This window comes from Marmota monax, unplaced genomic scaffold (assembly GCF_021218885.2).
Source record: "Marmota monax isolate L192 unplaced genomic scaffold, Marmota_monax_Labrador192_F-V1.1 WCK01_AAM20220418_F8-fsc00061, whole genome shotgun sequence".
NCBI classification, from domain to species: Eukaryota; Metazoa; Chordata; class Mammalia; order Rodentia; family Sciuridae; genus Marmota; species Marmota monax.
In genome coordinates, this window is record NW_026695230.1 from 7,995,169 (window position 1) to 8,010,139 (window position 14,971).

General features: G+C 33.8%; 2 protein-coding genes across 10 annotated transcripts in view; one reads left to right on the forward strand and one right to left on the reverse strand.

Annotated features, from left to right (window-relative positions):
- Uevld (UEV and lactate/malate dehyrogenase domains) overlaps positions 1-14,665 on the forward strand; it is a 42,452-nt gene extending 27,787 nt beyond the window's left edge. For all 5 annotated transcript variants that reach the window (XM_046437965.2, XM_046437968.2, XM_046437970.2 and 2 more), the window contains 5 exons: positions 4,339-4,509; positions 5,516-5,689; positions 7,852-7,909; positions 11,100-11,223; positions 11,849-14,665. In XM_046437965.2, the coding sequence (XP_046293921.1) occupies positions 4,339-4,509; positions 5,516-5,689; positions 7,852-7,909; positions 11,100-11,223; positions 11,849-12,016 (695 nt within the window). In that variant the 3' untranslated portion in view covers positions 12,017-14,665. The remainder of the gene's footprint in view (positions 1-4,338; positions 4,510-5,515; positions 5,690-7,851; positions 7,910-11,099; positions 11,224-11,848) is intronic.
- Misfa (mitochondrial sheath formation associated) overlaps positions 1-14,971 on the reverse strand; it is a 63,655-nt gene that overhangs the window by 47,386 nt on the left and 1,298 nt on the right. For all 5 annotated transcript variants that reach the window (XR_009226141.1, XR_009226138.1, XR_009226139.1 and 2 more), the window contains exon 2: positions 11,889-12,033. The gene's annotated coding sequence lies outside the window, so the exon portion shown is untranslated. The remainder of the gene's footprint in view (positions 1-11,888; positions 12,034-14,971) is intronic.

Below are 14,971 nucleotides of genomic sequence, written 5' to 3' on the forward strand. Positions count from 1 at the left end.
GTACTGTAGCTGCTTTAATAATCCTTTTGCAGGCCTCTTGTGGAGGATCATTTGGGGAACAGGGTATTCTCTTGTGCCAATCATTTCCAGGGAGTGAAGTTCTTAAGAGACTTCTTAACTCGTCCAAATCATTTTAGGAGACTGTTTAGTACATGGTCCCTAGAGGTTATGAGGCCATTTAGGACTTCAGGAAATTATTTCTTTCTGTGTGTCTCATTAACCATCAATAACTATTCCCTCAGATAATAGAAAGCACAGAAACAATGGAATAGATAACGGATGGTGCATGCCACCAAGTGGGGACTCAGTAATTATCTATTATCTATTGAATGTTGAATGAATATATATCACCTTGGGGCATGTTTTCCTAATTGATTTTGGTTGTACATTTCTGATGACATAACTTAATTACTAATACATGAAGCAATTTTAATGTAATGGTAACTAACATCCCATAAATATATGGAGAAGTATATTAACAATGTGGGGAATTAAAGCTCAATTGGAAATTTTATTAACACCACACCATGACATTCATAGATGATTGCAAGTGACTGATTATCCACTAGTTGTACTTTGCCTCATTTAGTTTTTTCAAATAGCTACTGTAACATTTTGGAGAGATTATATATGATCATGTAATACAAATATGTAGACACATACTTACACAAATAGTTATGCTCATGTATGCATGAACCAAATCAGGAAATACACTTAGAAACTGGTAAGAGTAGTTGTTTTAGGAATTAGACTTCGGAATCTGGCTGCTCTGTTTGCACATAATTGTGTGTGTGTGTGTGTGTGTGTGTGTGTGTGTGTATTTATATATTTAAATCCTTTTTATTGTGCTAAAATATACATAACATAAAATTACTATTGTGACTTTTAACACTAATTCATAATGTGTATTCAGTAAATTCACAACATTGTGTAACTATCACCACTATTTAATTTCTAGAACATTTCATTACCCACAAAAGGAAATTCTATAGTATACAATAAGTAATTGCTTCTTATTTCCCCTCCTCTATCCCCTGTTAACTACTAATCTGCTTTCTGTCCCTATGAACTTACCTTTTCTGGATATTTTATATATACCTATCCCTTGGTATCCTAACCCTTCTACTATATTGTGCTATATATTGCTTAATAAGAAATAATATCTCATTCACTTTTGTGTTCTTAGAACTCAGTACTATCTGTGCTTTTTGTAGGGGGGGTTATGGAATTAATTTTATTATGATCCTTAACCTTGTAATTTATATCATAGGTTTATAAAACATGCTTAAGGTTCTTCTTAATGATCTTCTTCCCATTATTAAATCATCAACTTCTAAGAAAAGACTTGATGAGACAGATAAAAATCTTGGACTGCTTTCCAAGAGTAAAGAACTTGTTGTCTATGGAGCAGTTTACCAAAACCTGGCTGTGTATCCAGACTCATATGGAAGGTTGCATTCCTGGAAGCTCCCTTTATCTACTTAAATGAAATCCTCAGAAAATGAGATAATCTGCATTTTTATTAAGCTTTCCAGGTTCTTTAGAAACACCGAGTCGAGCATGTGAGGAGTGCTGCAGGGAACTGACAGAAATGGAAGACTACATGGTCAAAAGCAGCTTAAAGTTTAGATGAAAAGACACACACGCAAGAAATAAATAGTAATTCATAACAAGAGTAAAGAAGCAATATGTGATTAATTGCCGCAAGAACTGTGCAGACAGTAAAGACTCTTGGAGTTAAGTGGAAAGAATTACTTTAGCCTGAGTAAGACTGAGATATGTGCCAGGTTATGATAAGACTGAGATATGTGCCAGGTTAGACTGGGGAGATTTGGACAGAGAGGTAGAGGAAATTGTACCAACTGCTAAGCGACTAGATCTGAGAGTTGCAAAAATTAAACACAACTCAGTTCTCACAGAGTGATAGCAATGTTTGGTGTAATAGTCACATAAAAGCACATCAAACATGTGGTAAATACAGTGAGAAACATTCCAGATGGAAAGAATTTGAGCAAAAGCCAACATCAGGAAAATGAAAAAATGCTTTGAGGAATGACTATAAGATCAGTAGAGTTTGAGCCAAAAGGTTATATAAAGAATACTTAAATATACTGTCTTTTAAACTCAAGAAAAGATTAAAAGGCTTGGGATCTTAATCTATGGAGCAGGAGACCTTTCTTGTCCTTTTCAAATCCTGTAGACACCAACTACTTTTGTGTACTCGTATGTCAACCATGAGCGTGAGGGCATTTCTGTTATTTAAAGTAGAGGAATCAGCCAGGTGGGGTGGCACATGACTGTAATCCTAGTGACTTGGAGGCTGAGGCAAGAGGATTACAAATTTGAGGCCAGACAGCAATTTAGTGAGGCCCTAAGCAACTTAGGGAGACCATGTCTCAAAATAAAAAATAAAAAGGGCTGAGGATGTGGCTCAGTGGTAAGTACCCCTGGGTTCAAACCCTAGTACAAAATAAATAAAGGAAGCTAAAGGAGGAAAAGAAATATAATTCTGGCAAAATAGTTTAGGGGCTAGATTATAAAGTTGTAAATTGAACTGCTCACTGGTTTTTAATATGGAGAAAGCTACAATGTACCAGTTTCCTCATCTTTTATGAGAATGTAGGACTATTTTTAAATATAGTCTGTTTATTGGCATCTGAAGCCAGATTATCTGGGCTTGAATTCTGGCTCCTCTACTTACCAGTTTTATAACTTTAAGCAAATTACTTAACTTCTCTGGGCCTCAGATTACCCATCTATAAAATGAGGGTAATAATGCCCATTCTGTATTGTGGACTAGATTAAATAAGTAACTGTATGGAAAGTTGTTAGACCACTACCTGGCACATAGTTGATGGAATGAAAGGTATTCCTTCCAGTTCTTTAGGTTTTGTCTCATGACCAGGTATCCATTCTAAACCCTAGAACACAGGAATTACTTAAGAGGATTCATGAAGAATCACAGTTAAATTCAGACTTGGGATCTACCATCACCAGAACTATGTCAGAATCTGAGCTTAAACTGGGTAAAGTGTTTCCCAGTGGACACATTATACAAGAATTTCCTTCTGAAACTACTTTAGAAAGATGGCCTTAGAGAAAGATTCTTTTTCAAAACAAAAAATAAAAAGTTGCTAGGAATATAGCTCATTGACCTAGCACCGCTGGGTTCAATCCCTCATACCACAAAAGAAAGGAAAAAAAAAAAATAATATTAATTCTGGGAACTACTGTCCTCTGGATGCTAATATTCATTTACAAATGTTGATTAGACTCATGCCTTTTTTACTTTATTGTTTTTCTGTTGTTTCTGATAATAACAACTGGCCACTGTTTTGGCATGCACTCACTGTAAAGTACACAGTGAAGTAGAAAATATAGTTGTAAAATAGCATATTTGTGCTTGAGAATCAGAGGAAGGAAATCCATAGGCCAGCTTTTTCCCAAGTCATAACTGTTGCTTACCTGTAGGTCCCATTAAAAGTAGTTGTTACCCAAGAATAGCTGGATTTAAGTATAAAAAAAAGTTAAAAATGAGCCAAAGCCAGGTGCAGTGGTACACACCTGTAATCTCAGCTACTCTGGAGGTTAAGGCAGGAGGATCATAAGTTGGAGGCCTGCCTTAGCAATTATCAAGATCTTATTTCAGAATGAAAAATAAAGGGCTGATGACCTGGTTTAATCCCCAGTGATGGATGGATGGATGGATAGATAAAATAAAAACTTTTAAAAAGGGTTGGGGGATGTAATTCAGTGGTAAAGTACCTCTGGATTTAATTCATAGAACCGGGGAGGAAAAAAAAAAGAATGGAGATATTTTAATTTAGAGATTTTCAAACCAATTTTTTGGTTTTTAAAGTAGAATCCTTAATAAATAAAACAGATCAAAGCAGCACTGCTGTGCTTGGAGAAGCCAAAGTAAGTGGCCTAGAGTCCTCCCAGATGGCCTCTGAGTCATTTTCAAGAAATTTTAGGACCCCTAAACTCAGTTTAGAAGTCAGTTAACTGATTGTGATTTCATTTTGTCTATAGCATATTATTCATTTTTCCTTAAAATTTAAAAATATAAAACTCAATTTCTGTGAATGTTCTTGGTCCTATAATTTTGTTTAAAGATAAACAAAATTGCTATCCCCCCCTCCTTCCTACTTGGGATATACTCTAGTTCTTAACCTTCAGCATTTTGTATACTTCCTATAGAAGTAGGATTGGTCTGGAGGCAGATCAATGCCTAAAAGTTCTGAATTTGTAGAAAAGAAAAAAAATTTTTTTTATTATGGACTAGAACTCGTTTAAAGCCTATATCTTGAACTCAGACTGTTTCTTTTTATTCATTAGATTTGTCTGCATCTGCTCATTCCAAGGTGGTGATCTTCACAGTCAACTCTTTGGGTAGTTCTGAGTCTTATGTTGATGTTGTGCAGAGCAATGTGGACATGTTCAGAGCCCTTGTCCCAGCTCTGGGACATTACAGTCAACATGGTGTTCTGCTCGTTGCATCTCAACCAGGTAAAAAGCTTTATTTTAAATTAATTTGATGGTTTAATATATCAGTAGAATTCCCATTACTGATAAAAGCCATAAAACTTTAGATTATAAAGGGAAGGACAGAATATTCAGTAAATGGCTCTTTTAGTTAACAATACAGTATTTCTACATACTATCAGTTGTTTGTTATGATTATCATTAATCAAAAGATTACAACTTAACAATGTTTTATGAAATATAGTACTGGGTTCCTGTTGTTAGTCATATCTTCCTTAGTGAGAAAATGGTTAACCTGCTGCCTTTGCCCCAAGAAAAATGCAGTGACTTATGTGAAACACTGTAACTCTGAAGTATTATAAAATGTTAGTAACATCTCAGAGTGCATTTTTCACTTTTTATATTTTATAAATTGTTTTGAAAGTGTTTTACTTGAAAAAGAAATATTTTCAAGGCGTTAGGTGTTATTGAACTCAAATTGGTGAACAGACTTTAAAATGTTCCCAGTACAGGGTTATGGTATGTATTTCACTTGTTTTTCTAAAGCAGTTGGTGGAGGGACATTGGTGTCTTTGATTTCTGACATCCTTTTGGCATGTTCAAAAAAAAGAGTTGTGTTTTTGTTTAGAATACTATACTGAATAGTAGTAGTTTTTTAATTGATATTTTCATTTAAAAATAGAAACTGAGCTTAAAATAGATACAGAAAAATTTTATTAGTTAAATGAAATGATTACTTTCTATATTCAGTTTTCTTTTCTTTTTTTTTTGCCTAAATATTCTAGGAAATTATATGTTCCATCCTAACAATTTAATATGTAAGAACAAAGTTGTGTAAAGTCTTTTTGAAACCTGGTTAGTGTACTTAGAAAATATATATTTATGCCTCAATGCATTTAGGATCTCAGAAGAATATATAGAAGCTCTAATATACCTTGATTATTATAATAATAAATATTTTATTTGTGAACTAGACTCAAAATGCATATTTTTAAATCTTTATATTTTTCACCTTGTATGTGACATTTAGTGGAAATCATGACCTATGTGACATGGAAACTGAGTACATTTCCTGCATATCGAGTGATTGGAATTGGATGTAATCTTGATTCACAGAGATTACACTATATTATTACAAATACCTTGAAAGCACAGACTTCAGGCAAAGAAGTTTGGGTTATTGGTGAGCAGGGAGAAGACAAAGGTAAGAAATACATTTTTATTAGTTACATTGATAAATCACCAGTGGTCATGACAATTGGATATATCTGGGGACTTTAGAATTGTGGAGCTTTTTTGGCTTTTGTTTCACATTTGAGTGCCTTCTGTATTTTGGGCCCAGTATTATAAATAGACTCTTCATGTGTATCATTGTCCTTCTAATTACTTTTCCTTAAGTGTAAGATTAGGCAAGATCTGTTAGTAAGGTTTTATAATTTCTTTTATTGCATTTCAGAGTCCCAGGACAAATTTAAAAGTTTAATTTTCCAGAAAAAGACATTTAAATATATTTAAAGCATTTACAAAACCCTTCTTCATCACTCATCCCAACCTCCAATCTTACTTCTGTTTCCTAAATTTAAATCTTCTCCCTATAGGCAAAGGCACATAAAGTATGGCATGTTCATGGGATTAAAAAAAAAAAAATCTGGACTATTTGTTGCAAAGGGTTTTAACCAGGTCAAGCTGGTTGAAATCACATTTTGGAGATCTCTGAATACCTGATCAACAAATTGGAAGGTGAATCTCTGGCAAAGGGAAACCATGAGAATGAAATGTTGAAATGGTACTCTGTTCAGCAGAGGTGTTGTAGGTAGAGCAAGGCATAGAAAATAACCTTTCTTCCTGTGGGGAGGCAATCATTTAACTGAAGAACTGGAGAAAAACCATGTATGTTAAAAGTTAGATATTAAACCATGGTGCCATAAAGCAAATGGTCTTCTCTAAACTATTTTCTTGGAATATAAACTCTGTATCTGCTTTGATGCCATTAAAACAAATAAAATTACTAACAGTGGTGATAGCTAGGTTAGAGGTAACTTTTAAACATTTATACTTTTCTTTATTTTCCAATTTAATCATTATAGATATAAAGGATTTATGTAATTTTAAAGAAAAATTTAAAAATAAAATACAGCAGTATCTTAAATCTGTATAAATCTGTACTAGCTACCTATAAAGTTGAGTGTTATAATGAATCAGGCTATAGAATAAACCTTAAAAAAAATTCTGACAGTGTGATTGAACAGAAATGGTTTTTAGAGCTGGGGATGTAGCTCAGTGGTAGAATGCATGCATGGGGCTCCAGGTTCCATTCCTAATACCACACACAATAAATAAATAAATAAATGGGAAGAAAAGAAAAAAAGAAAGGGAAAAAAAGGAGAAAGATGAAGGGAAGGATGGATTAATTTTCAGGCTCCACAGTTGCTTCCTGATACAAAATACTAAACAATAGATTCCTCAAAAAGGGTAGCAAACAAGAACTTGGAGTAGATGTATTGAGTAATGAATGTCTGGGGATTCAAACAAACCCAAGACCCTGAATTTTACTCATTAACATTGACATTCTGGTCCATGTTGATCTCTTGTTTGCTGATCAATCTGTACTCAGTTAAGACATTACCAGTACCACTGAAGCTATCTACCTAAGTACTTTTCCCTATTCTACTTCCTTGCTTGCCATCTAGTGGTAACATGAGACCACTATTTTGGGTTTTGTCTTTTGCTTTTTATGGTACTAGGAATAGAACCCAACACCTCACACCATTGAGGTACACCCCTAACCCTTGGGTTACTTTTAATCCTGTCTTCTCTCTTGCTTCAAAGACATTTATTCTGTAGATCAGTATACTTACTGGCCTTAATGTGAGCAATCCACAAGATACTTCTGGAAAAATATACCCTGACTCTCTAAACAGCTGTAGAAATTCAGTCCCAAAATAGAAGGTTTCCAAAGGTGGAAGGAATTAGTCTCAGTGCAGTTCCCAGCAGAACAAATGGCAAGTGCTTGCAACATTTAGAAGCCTATTATATGCAGCCTTCTGAGGAAACAGTGCTTTCTACTCCTACAGTAAAACAGCAATTCTAGTGCTGATATTGATAAGAAAGAAGAGGTAAGGAGGCTACAAGTAAACTTTAGAGATCATATTTCTTGGGGATTGTAGTTCAAAATCTTTTCTCATCCTTTGTAATTAGTACAGCAAATGCAGTACAATCAATAGAAAAATAGCTATTGCTAGAGAAGGAAAAAACTTGTATTAGAAAGACTAATACAGGTACTCTTCCCTAAAAAAGATTATTTGTACACTTAACTCCTTAGACAAGCATTGGCAAAATATAACTAATTCTTCATTTAATTTTTAGTGCCCATTTGGAGTGACCAAGAAATGAGTCATAGCTCTCAGGTGCAGCTGTCCAACAGGTAACACACTGTAAATCTGTACCTGACCAACTAAAAATTATGTACTTCATAGCTAATATAATAGCTATTTACATAGCATGTTCTTATCAAGCTTCTGTAAACAAAGCTAGCTAGTATGGACAAATCCAAAAGCATAAGGGAGCAGAACCCTGGTGTGGTGGCACACACCTATAATCCCAGCAATTTAGGAGATTGAAGCAGGAGGATTGCAAATTTAAGGCCAGCCTCAGCAACTTAGCGAGATCTTGTCTCAAAATAAAAAATAAAAAGGGGTGCTGGAGTTGTGGCTCAGCGGTAGAGCACACGCTCAGCACATGTGAGACCCTGGGTTCCATCCTCAGCACCACATAAAGATAAATAAATAAAATAAAGGTATTGTGTCCAACTACAACTAAAAAAAAAAAAAAAGGGTTGGGGATGTGGCTCAGTAATTAAACATCTCTGGGTTCAATCCTGGTCATGCCCCTCCCCCCAAAAGAAACTATAATGGAGCAGTATTTTATTTTATTTTGCTTTTTAATTGTTTAAAAATATTTATTTTATAGTTGGACACAATACCTTTATTTCACTCATTTATTTTTTACCTGGTGTTGAGGATCCAACTCAGGGTCCCACGCGTGTGAGACCAGCGCTCTACTGCTGAGCCACAACCCGAGCCCCGGAGCAATATTTTATAGTTTTTGGTTTCTTCTTGTTTTTTTTTTAATCTTTGGTCTCTTATCTGAAGAGTGTTTTGCAAACTTTGCAAACTCTTCCAGATAACACAGTTGACATTTAAAGGGTATAACATATTCCTTATTTGTAAACAGTGATTTATTTCTCTCATACCTAAACATATGAGGATATTAGCAATTTCCTTACAAGAGTTCATATAACTTAAAAATTTTTATGTATTAATCATACATAAATACACTTGAAAATCAGTCTAATATGAATAAATAATGTTCAGGAGGAAAAAATATAATGTATAGGTCCTTGTATCTTTCACGTTTGTTTGGAGACCTTTTGAGAGTCAAGCTCCATAAGTTGGACTTTATACACTATATATTTTCATACCATCACATAATAACAGTTTTTCCTGAAGTCCAAGTGGTGGTGACTTTTGTTTTTTGTTTTTCTAATTTTTAATATTTTTTTCAACGCCCCCCCCATTTCACAGACTCCCTTGGGACAAAGGGATTTTAGTGTTGTTGTTTTTTTTAATATATTTTTTAGTTATAGTTGGGCACAATACCTTTATTTTATTTGTTTATTTTTATGTGGTGCTGAGGATCGAACCCAGCGCCTCGCATGTGCTAGGTGAGTGCTCTACCACTGAGCCACAATTCCAGCCCTATTTGTTTTGTTTTTTTGTACTGTAGTAACAAAAGATTGAACCCAGAGGTGCTTTTGGACTGAGTACATTCCCAGCCCTTTTTTAAATTTTGAGACATAGCTCACTATGTTGCTGGCCTAAGACTTGTGATCTGCCTGTCTCAGCCTCCCAAGTTGCTGGGATTACAGACCTATACCACCACACTGAGCAGGATTTTAACTTTTAAACTTTCAGTTTATGTTTTTTAGAATATAACGACTGGAATTTCCTCCTTATTTAGAAGATTAGTGTGATATGATTCATTCTAATTTGATTATATAATCTTAATTTATATATTTTTATTTGTTTGGTGGTTCTGGGTATTAAACCCAGGGCCTCGAGCATGCTAAGCATTTATTTACACTACCACTAAGCAATATTCCCTGTAGTTTATCTTTTGTGGTATGGGGGATGGAATGCAGGGGTGCACTACTGTTGAGCTATCCAGCCCTTTATATTTATTTATTTTATTTTGAGACACAGTCTCACTATGTTGCTGATGCTGGCCTCAAAGTTATGATCACCCTGCCTCAGCCTCCCAAGTAGCTGATATTACAGATATGCACCACCATGCCCAGCTCCTCCCTATATCTTTTGAAAGGAATAAATTCAAATGATTATTTAATTTATATTGTTCTTTTAACAAAAATAACATATGCTTATTATAAAACTTCAAATACTACAGATATTTATAAAGTAGAATGTAAAAAGCTGGGGTAAATCTATCTTCCAGAGAAGTTTTAGTGTCCAGTTTTTTTTAATGCTTCTACAAATATATTATTATTATTTTTATAATAGACTTATGCTACTTACACTGTCTTGGAAATTTATTTTTAAAAATAAATTTGTGATATTTTTCCATATTATACATGACAATCTAGTATCTAATTTTTCAGGGGTCTTTTTGGTAGGATGTTATTTTTCCAGTACTGGGCACTGAACCTGGGGTGCTTTATCACTCAGCTACATTCCCAGCCCTTCTAAATTTTTTTTTTTTTTTACTTTTTGAGACAGGGTCTTGCTAAGTGGCTGAGGCTGGCCTCAAACTTGCAATTCTCCTGCCTCAGCTTCCCGAGTCAATGGAATTACAGGCGTATACCACTGGCTACCTATTCTTAAGAATAAAAGCTATATGATACTACATTTGGTAATAATTTATTTATTTATTTTTTAAATATTTATTTTTTAGTTTTAGGTGGACACGATATATTTTATTTTTATGTGGTGCTGAGGATCAAACCCAGTGCCTCATGCATGCTAGGCAAGCACTCTACCACTGAGCCATAACCCCAGCCCGGTAATGATTTATTTAACGGTCCCCTTTTGATGAGTTGTTTCCAAATACAGAAAACATGTTTATGTGTATATCTTTACACATTTGAGTATATTACTATAGGATAAATTCCTAGAAGAATAATTTTTAGATCAGATGTTGCCAAATTTTTCTAAAATCTTAGATCACTTTATACTCTCAACAGTAGTTATAGGAATGCCTATGTATAGCTTCTTCAAATTTAGTTATCAGACTTTTAATCTTTGCCAGGGGTAATAGGCAAAACTGGTATTTATTGTTTTAATTCCTAATTAGTTAAATCATCAGGGTGGTGAGAATCTTTTAAAGCATCTCTCTGTGAACTATGAATCTGACATTTTAAGGAAAGCTTAAATAATCATTCAATTATCTGAAAGCCTTCCTAAAACCATTACTGTATAACTCTTATTTCTGTGCATAAAAACACCTAGTTAATGCCTTAAACAGAATGTAAAACTAAATGGTGAATATTTTTTGCATTTTCTAAGGTCTTTTTTTGTTTTGTTTTGTTTTTTGTAATCTAGAGCCATGGAACTATTAAAGGTAAAAGGTCAAAGATCCTGGTCTGTTGGACTATCTATAGCTGACCTGGTCGACAGTATTGTAAACAATAAAAAGAAAGTACATTCTGTATCAATTTTAGCAAAGGTAATGGTTATTCTCATTGTCTCATTTTAAACTTTCATATTAATAATATAAAACCAGCAAAACTGTTGTTCACACTCTAATGCAGGTGTCTTCAATGTCACCAGCTTTCAGTGTAAGATGTTGGAGGTGGCACTTCAGCCTAAGCCCTATGCTATTTAACTGTGAGAAGTCTGGATCTCTACCAGGTTGTCCTCTCACCCTCATGTAATTTTTGGGAATCTCCAAGCAGTGTTTATATATTCCATAAACAACTTCTGGTTGTGATTTATTACATCAGCCAGCCACATCACCTCAAACTGATGTGCCAACTTGTCTCAGCTAGTTATCAGTCTGTTTCTCCAATTGCCTGTCTTTTGCTGCTTTTACCCAGAGCATAAATTCCCTAGAGTATAGCTAAGATGAAACACAAATGCTTAATCAGACTTTCGTGAAGACTTAGAATACCAGGAGCGAAATACAATATGGAAAAGAAAACTTAAAAAAGGTTACTGTATTGTACCCAGATTCCATGGGATGTCCCTCTCCAAGGAATCTACTTTGTCCATCTTTTTCTTATGATATGACCTTTTTTTTTTTTTTTTGCAGTGATTCACTTCTATTATAATCCCTATATTTTTCATTTTAGGGATATTATGATATAAATAGTGAAGTGTTTCTAAGTTTACCTTGCATCCTTGGAACTAATGGAGTATCTGAAGTCATTAAAACCACAGTGAAGGAAGACACAGTGACTGAGAAACTCCAAAGCAGTGCATCCTCAATCCATGGTCTCCAACAACAGTTAAAACTTTGACTCTCAAACACAGTTACCTGAAAGAAAAGATCATTTAATTTTGCCAACATATATTAGATTTGAGTATGTCTGTGTCTTATTTGTCTTACCAACTGCTTGGTTAAGGTAGATGGTTTCTTGGTTAGGTTTGTCATTTGATCCTGAAGGAGTTAGATATGAAAGGAGAAAAAAATCTAATTTCATTCGGGATGCTTAACATATCTATACTGTTCTTCAAGCTACAACAAGGATAAACATGCATCTGCAGTGTGTAATATTTTAAATTGTGTACCCCAAACTCAAAGCACACTAATCACTTTGGAGATATACTGAAAGAAATGAATTTTATAAAGGTTACTTTTTGACATTTATAATAAATATGATAACCTAAAGATCCAGAATGGGCCTTATTTATAAAATCTGTGCTAGGTGCATATTCAAAAGATTCATAGTTTAATGTTGATGTTCTTTTGCAAAACACAGTTGGTAATAATGGTAAGACATTTTCTTTTCCTTTTCAAATTCATTAGCTACCAGAACTGGGAAAGAATTTTATATGCACTTTAAAATAGTAAAAGGTAAATGTAAAATTTTTAACATATAAAGAAAAAGTATATGTAATTTAATTTCCAGTAGGATTTCCTTTCTGAAATTGTCTACAACCTCTTCTTGGACTATATAAGATCCCCCACATGACATGTGATAGTAGTAAAAGCATGGAAGAAATGTATGTTTTGGTAGAAACCGATTATGAGTAAAACCTTTTCTTTTAAAGCCAAAATATGAAGACTTCATAAAAACCATTGGTCTTAAGGGATAGAGGCTGAGTGGACTGATGGTTCTGAGCAAATCCTTTAACCACTCCAGAAGAAACAATTCAGAGTACATATGCTTTAGAAATGAATCATTAACAATGTTTTTAAAAATTTTTTTTTAGTTGTAAATGGACACAATATTTATTTTTATGTGGGTGCTAAGGCTAGAACGTTCCTCACACCTGTGAGGCAGGTGCTCTACCACTGAGCTACAGCCCCAGCCCCTCATTAATAATGTTTTCATGTGTTAAATAGAGCATATTATTACTATTTTGATACACAACTAATAGTAACAGCTAACATCAACACTATATAACAGGAATTATAATTAGCACTTTACTATTTTATTGAATCCTCATAATAACCCACTAAGGTAGGGACTATTATCATCATCTTATAGAGGAGAAAGTTCAAATTTATAGTCTTTACTTTTTTAAGGTACTAATAGGGATAAAATGCTTAACAGCCAAAATAGTGATCACAAGACCCTAAAGTTGAGGTCCTAAATACTAGGAAAAATTACTTTCATTCTCTAAAAGTTTACTTTTAAAAAACATAAATTTTTAGAACGACTAATTCCCTAGCTTCCTAATCTGTCCTCAGCAAACAGCAGAGGCAGCTATGAACTAAGATAGGCTTTAGTCATCTAGTTATTTATTTGGAACTTATTATACTCCAGGCACTAACAGTGAACATGCCTGGACTACATACAAGCATTCCTGATCCTTATAATCTAGTTTGGGAAACAATAAATCAAATCCTACATATGTACAATTCCAATTGTAGTAAGTACCGTGAAGAAATCCAAAGTGTCTTGTAAACATAATAGGTACATACAAATCTGGGCAGAGAGATAGGAGCCAAATGGTTTATAAGGGTAGACACATTGTAGAGGGTAAATAGTCATTCTAATGCTCACTTAATAAAAGTGGTGAACTTCAGTAATTAAGGTAACATTCAGTATCCCATGTTTAAGAAAGTAAAAAAGTATTTAATATGCTTGGAAAGATTCCCACCAGATTAACTGGATAAAAATTGTGGACATTTGGAGTGGGGGTGTAGTTAGTGGTAGAGCATTTACCTAGCACACACAGACTCTGGGTACTATCCCAGCACTATAAAAACAATGACCAAAAAACATTTGGATATTTGAAGAGATAAGCATTAGATTTGATTTGATTATTTTGGTTTTACTCTAACAATGTATCCTTTTTTATGAAATAGTAAAACTGAAAGAAACATATTTTTAACTAGCCTTTTATAATAAGTGATAACTAATCAAAAATTTGGTAATTTCTAAAATCTTAATTTATAACTTTTTTTTTTCTTTCTCTAATATATTCTTGAACAACAATCTAACTGCAAAATATTACTGTCTCCTAGATAAATTGCCAAGAGTTCACTACATTAATTATAACAGGAACATGACAACACAACATTTAGAGTACCTACTGTTATTCCAAATATTGTGTTAGAATTTGCATATTCCAAGATGAACAATGGTCCTTACCCTCTAGAAGGCCACAATATAGAAGTAATTCTGCTTCAGACATTCCCTTGAATATTGAGTATTAGTAATTATGTTGTTAAGTTCCACATATATGTCAAGAAGCAACTACCACCAACTACCACCTCACTATGATTTGATGATAATTTAACATTCAGTGCTTCTGTTAACTTTCACTTTTTTGTTTTTCCATAATTATGCAGTGCCTCTTCTTGTTATGATTTTTAGTGGGGCTTGTATTAAAAATGCTTTTGTGATACTATAGTAGAAGATATATTTTTACTTTCCAATTTATATTGTTTTCCTTAAATATCAAGAATAATGAATAAAGTTTGATTTTTAAATTCACCATGTGATGCCTGATTTATTCAAGTTAAAGGAAGTTTATTCAGATTTGGAGATTTGTTTCATATAATTCACACAGCACCTAGTACATTTAATTACTTAAGTGACTCTTAAAATGAGATTGGATTTTATCAACTGTTTTCAAAATTATTTTAGCAAAACTTTTTGTTCTAATTGAAGTTACTTCTGAACAAGCTGTGACTTTGAGAACACTTTGAAAACCATATTTTTAAGCAACATAAAAGAGCAGGAGCAGTAGAACTGACCTTTTGGTTTGACTAGAGCTAACATATGGTTGTCCAGGAATAA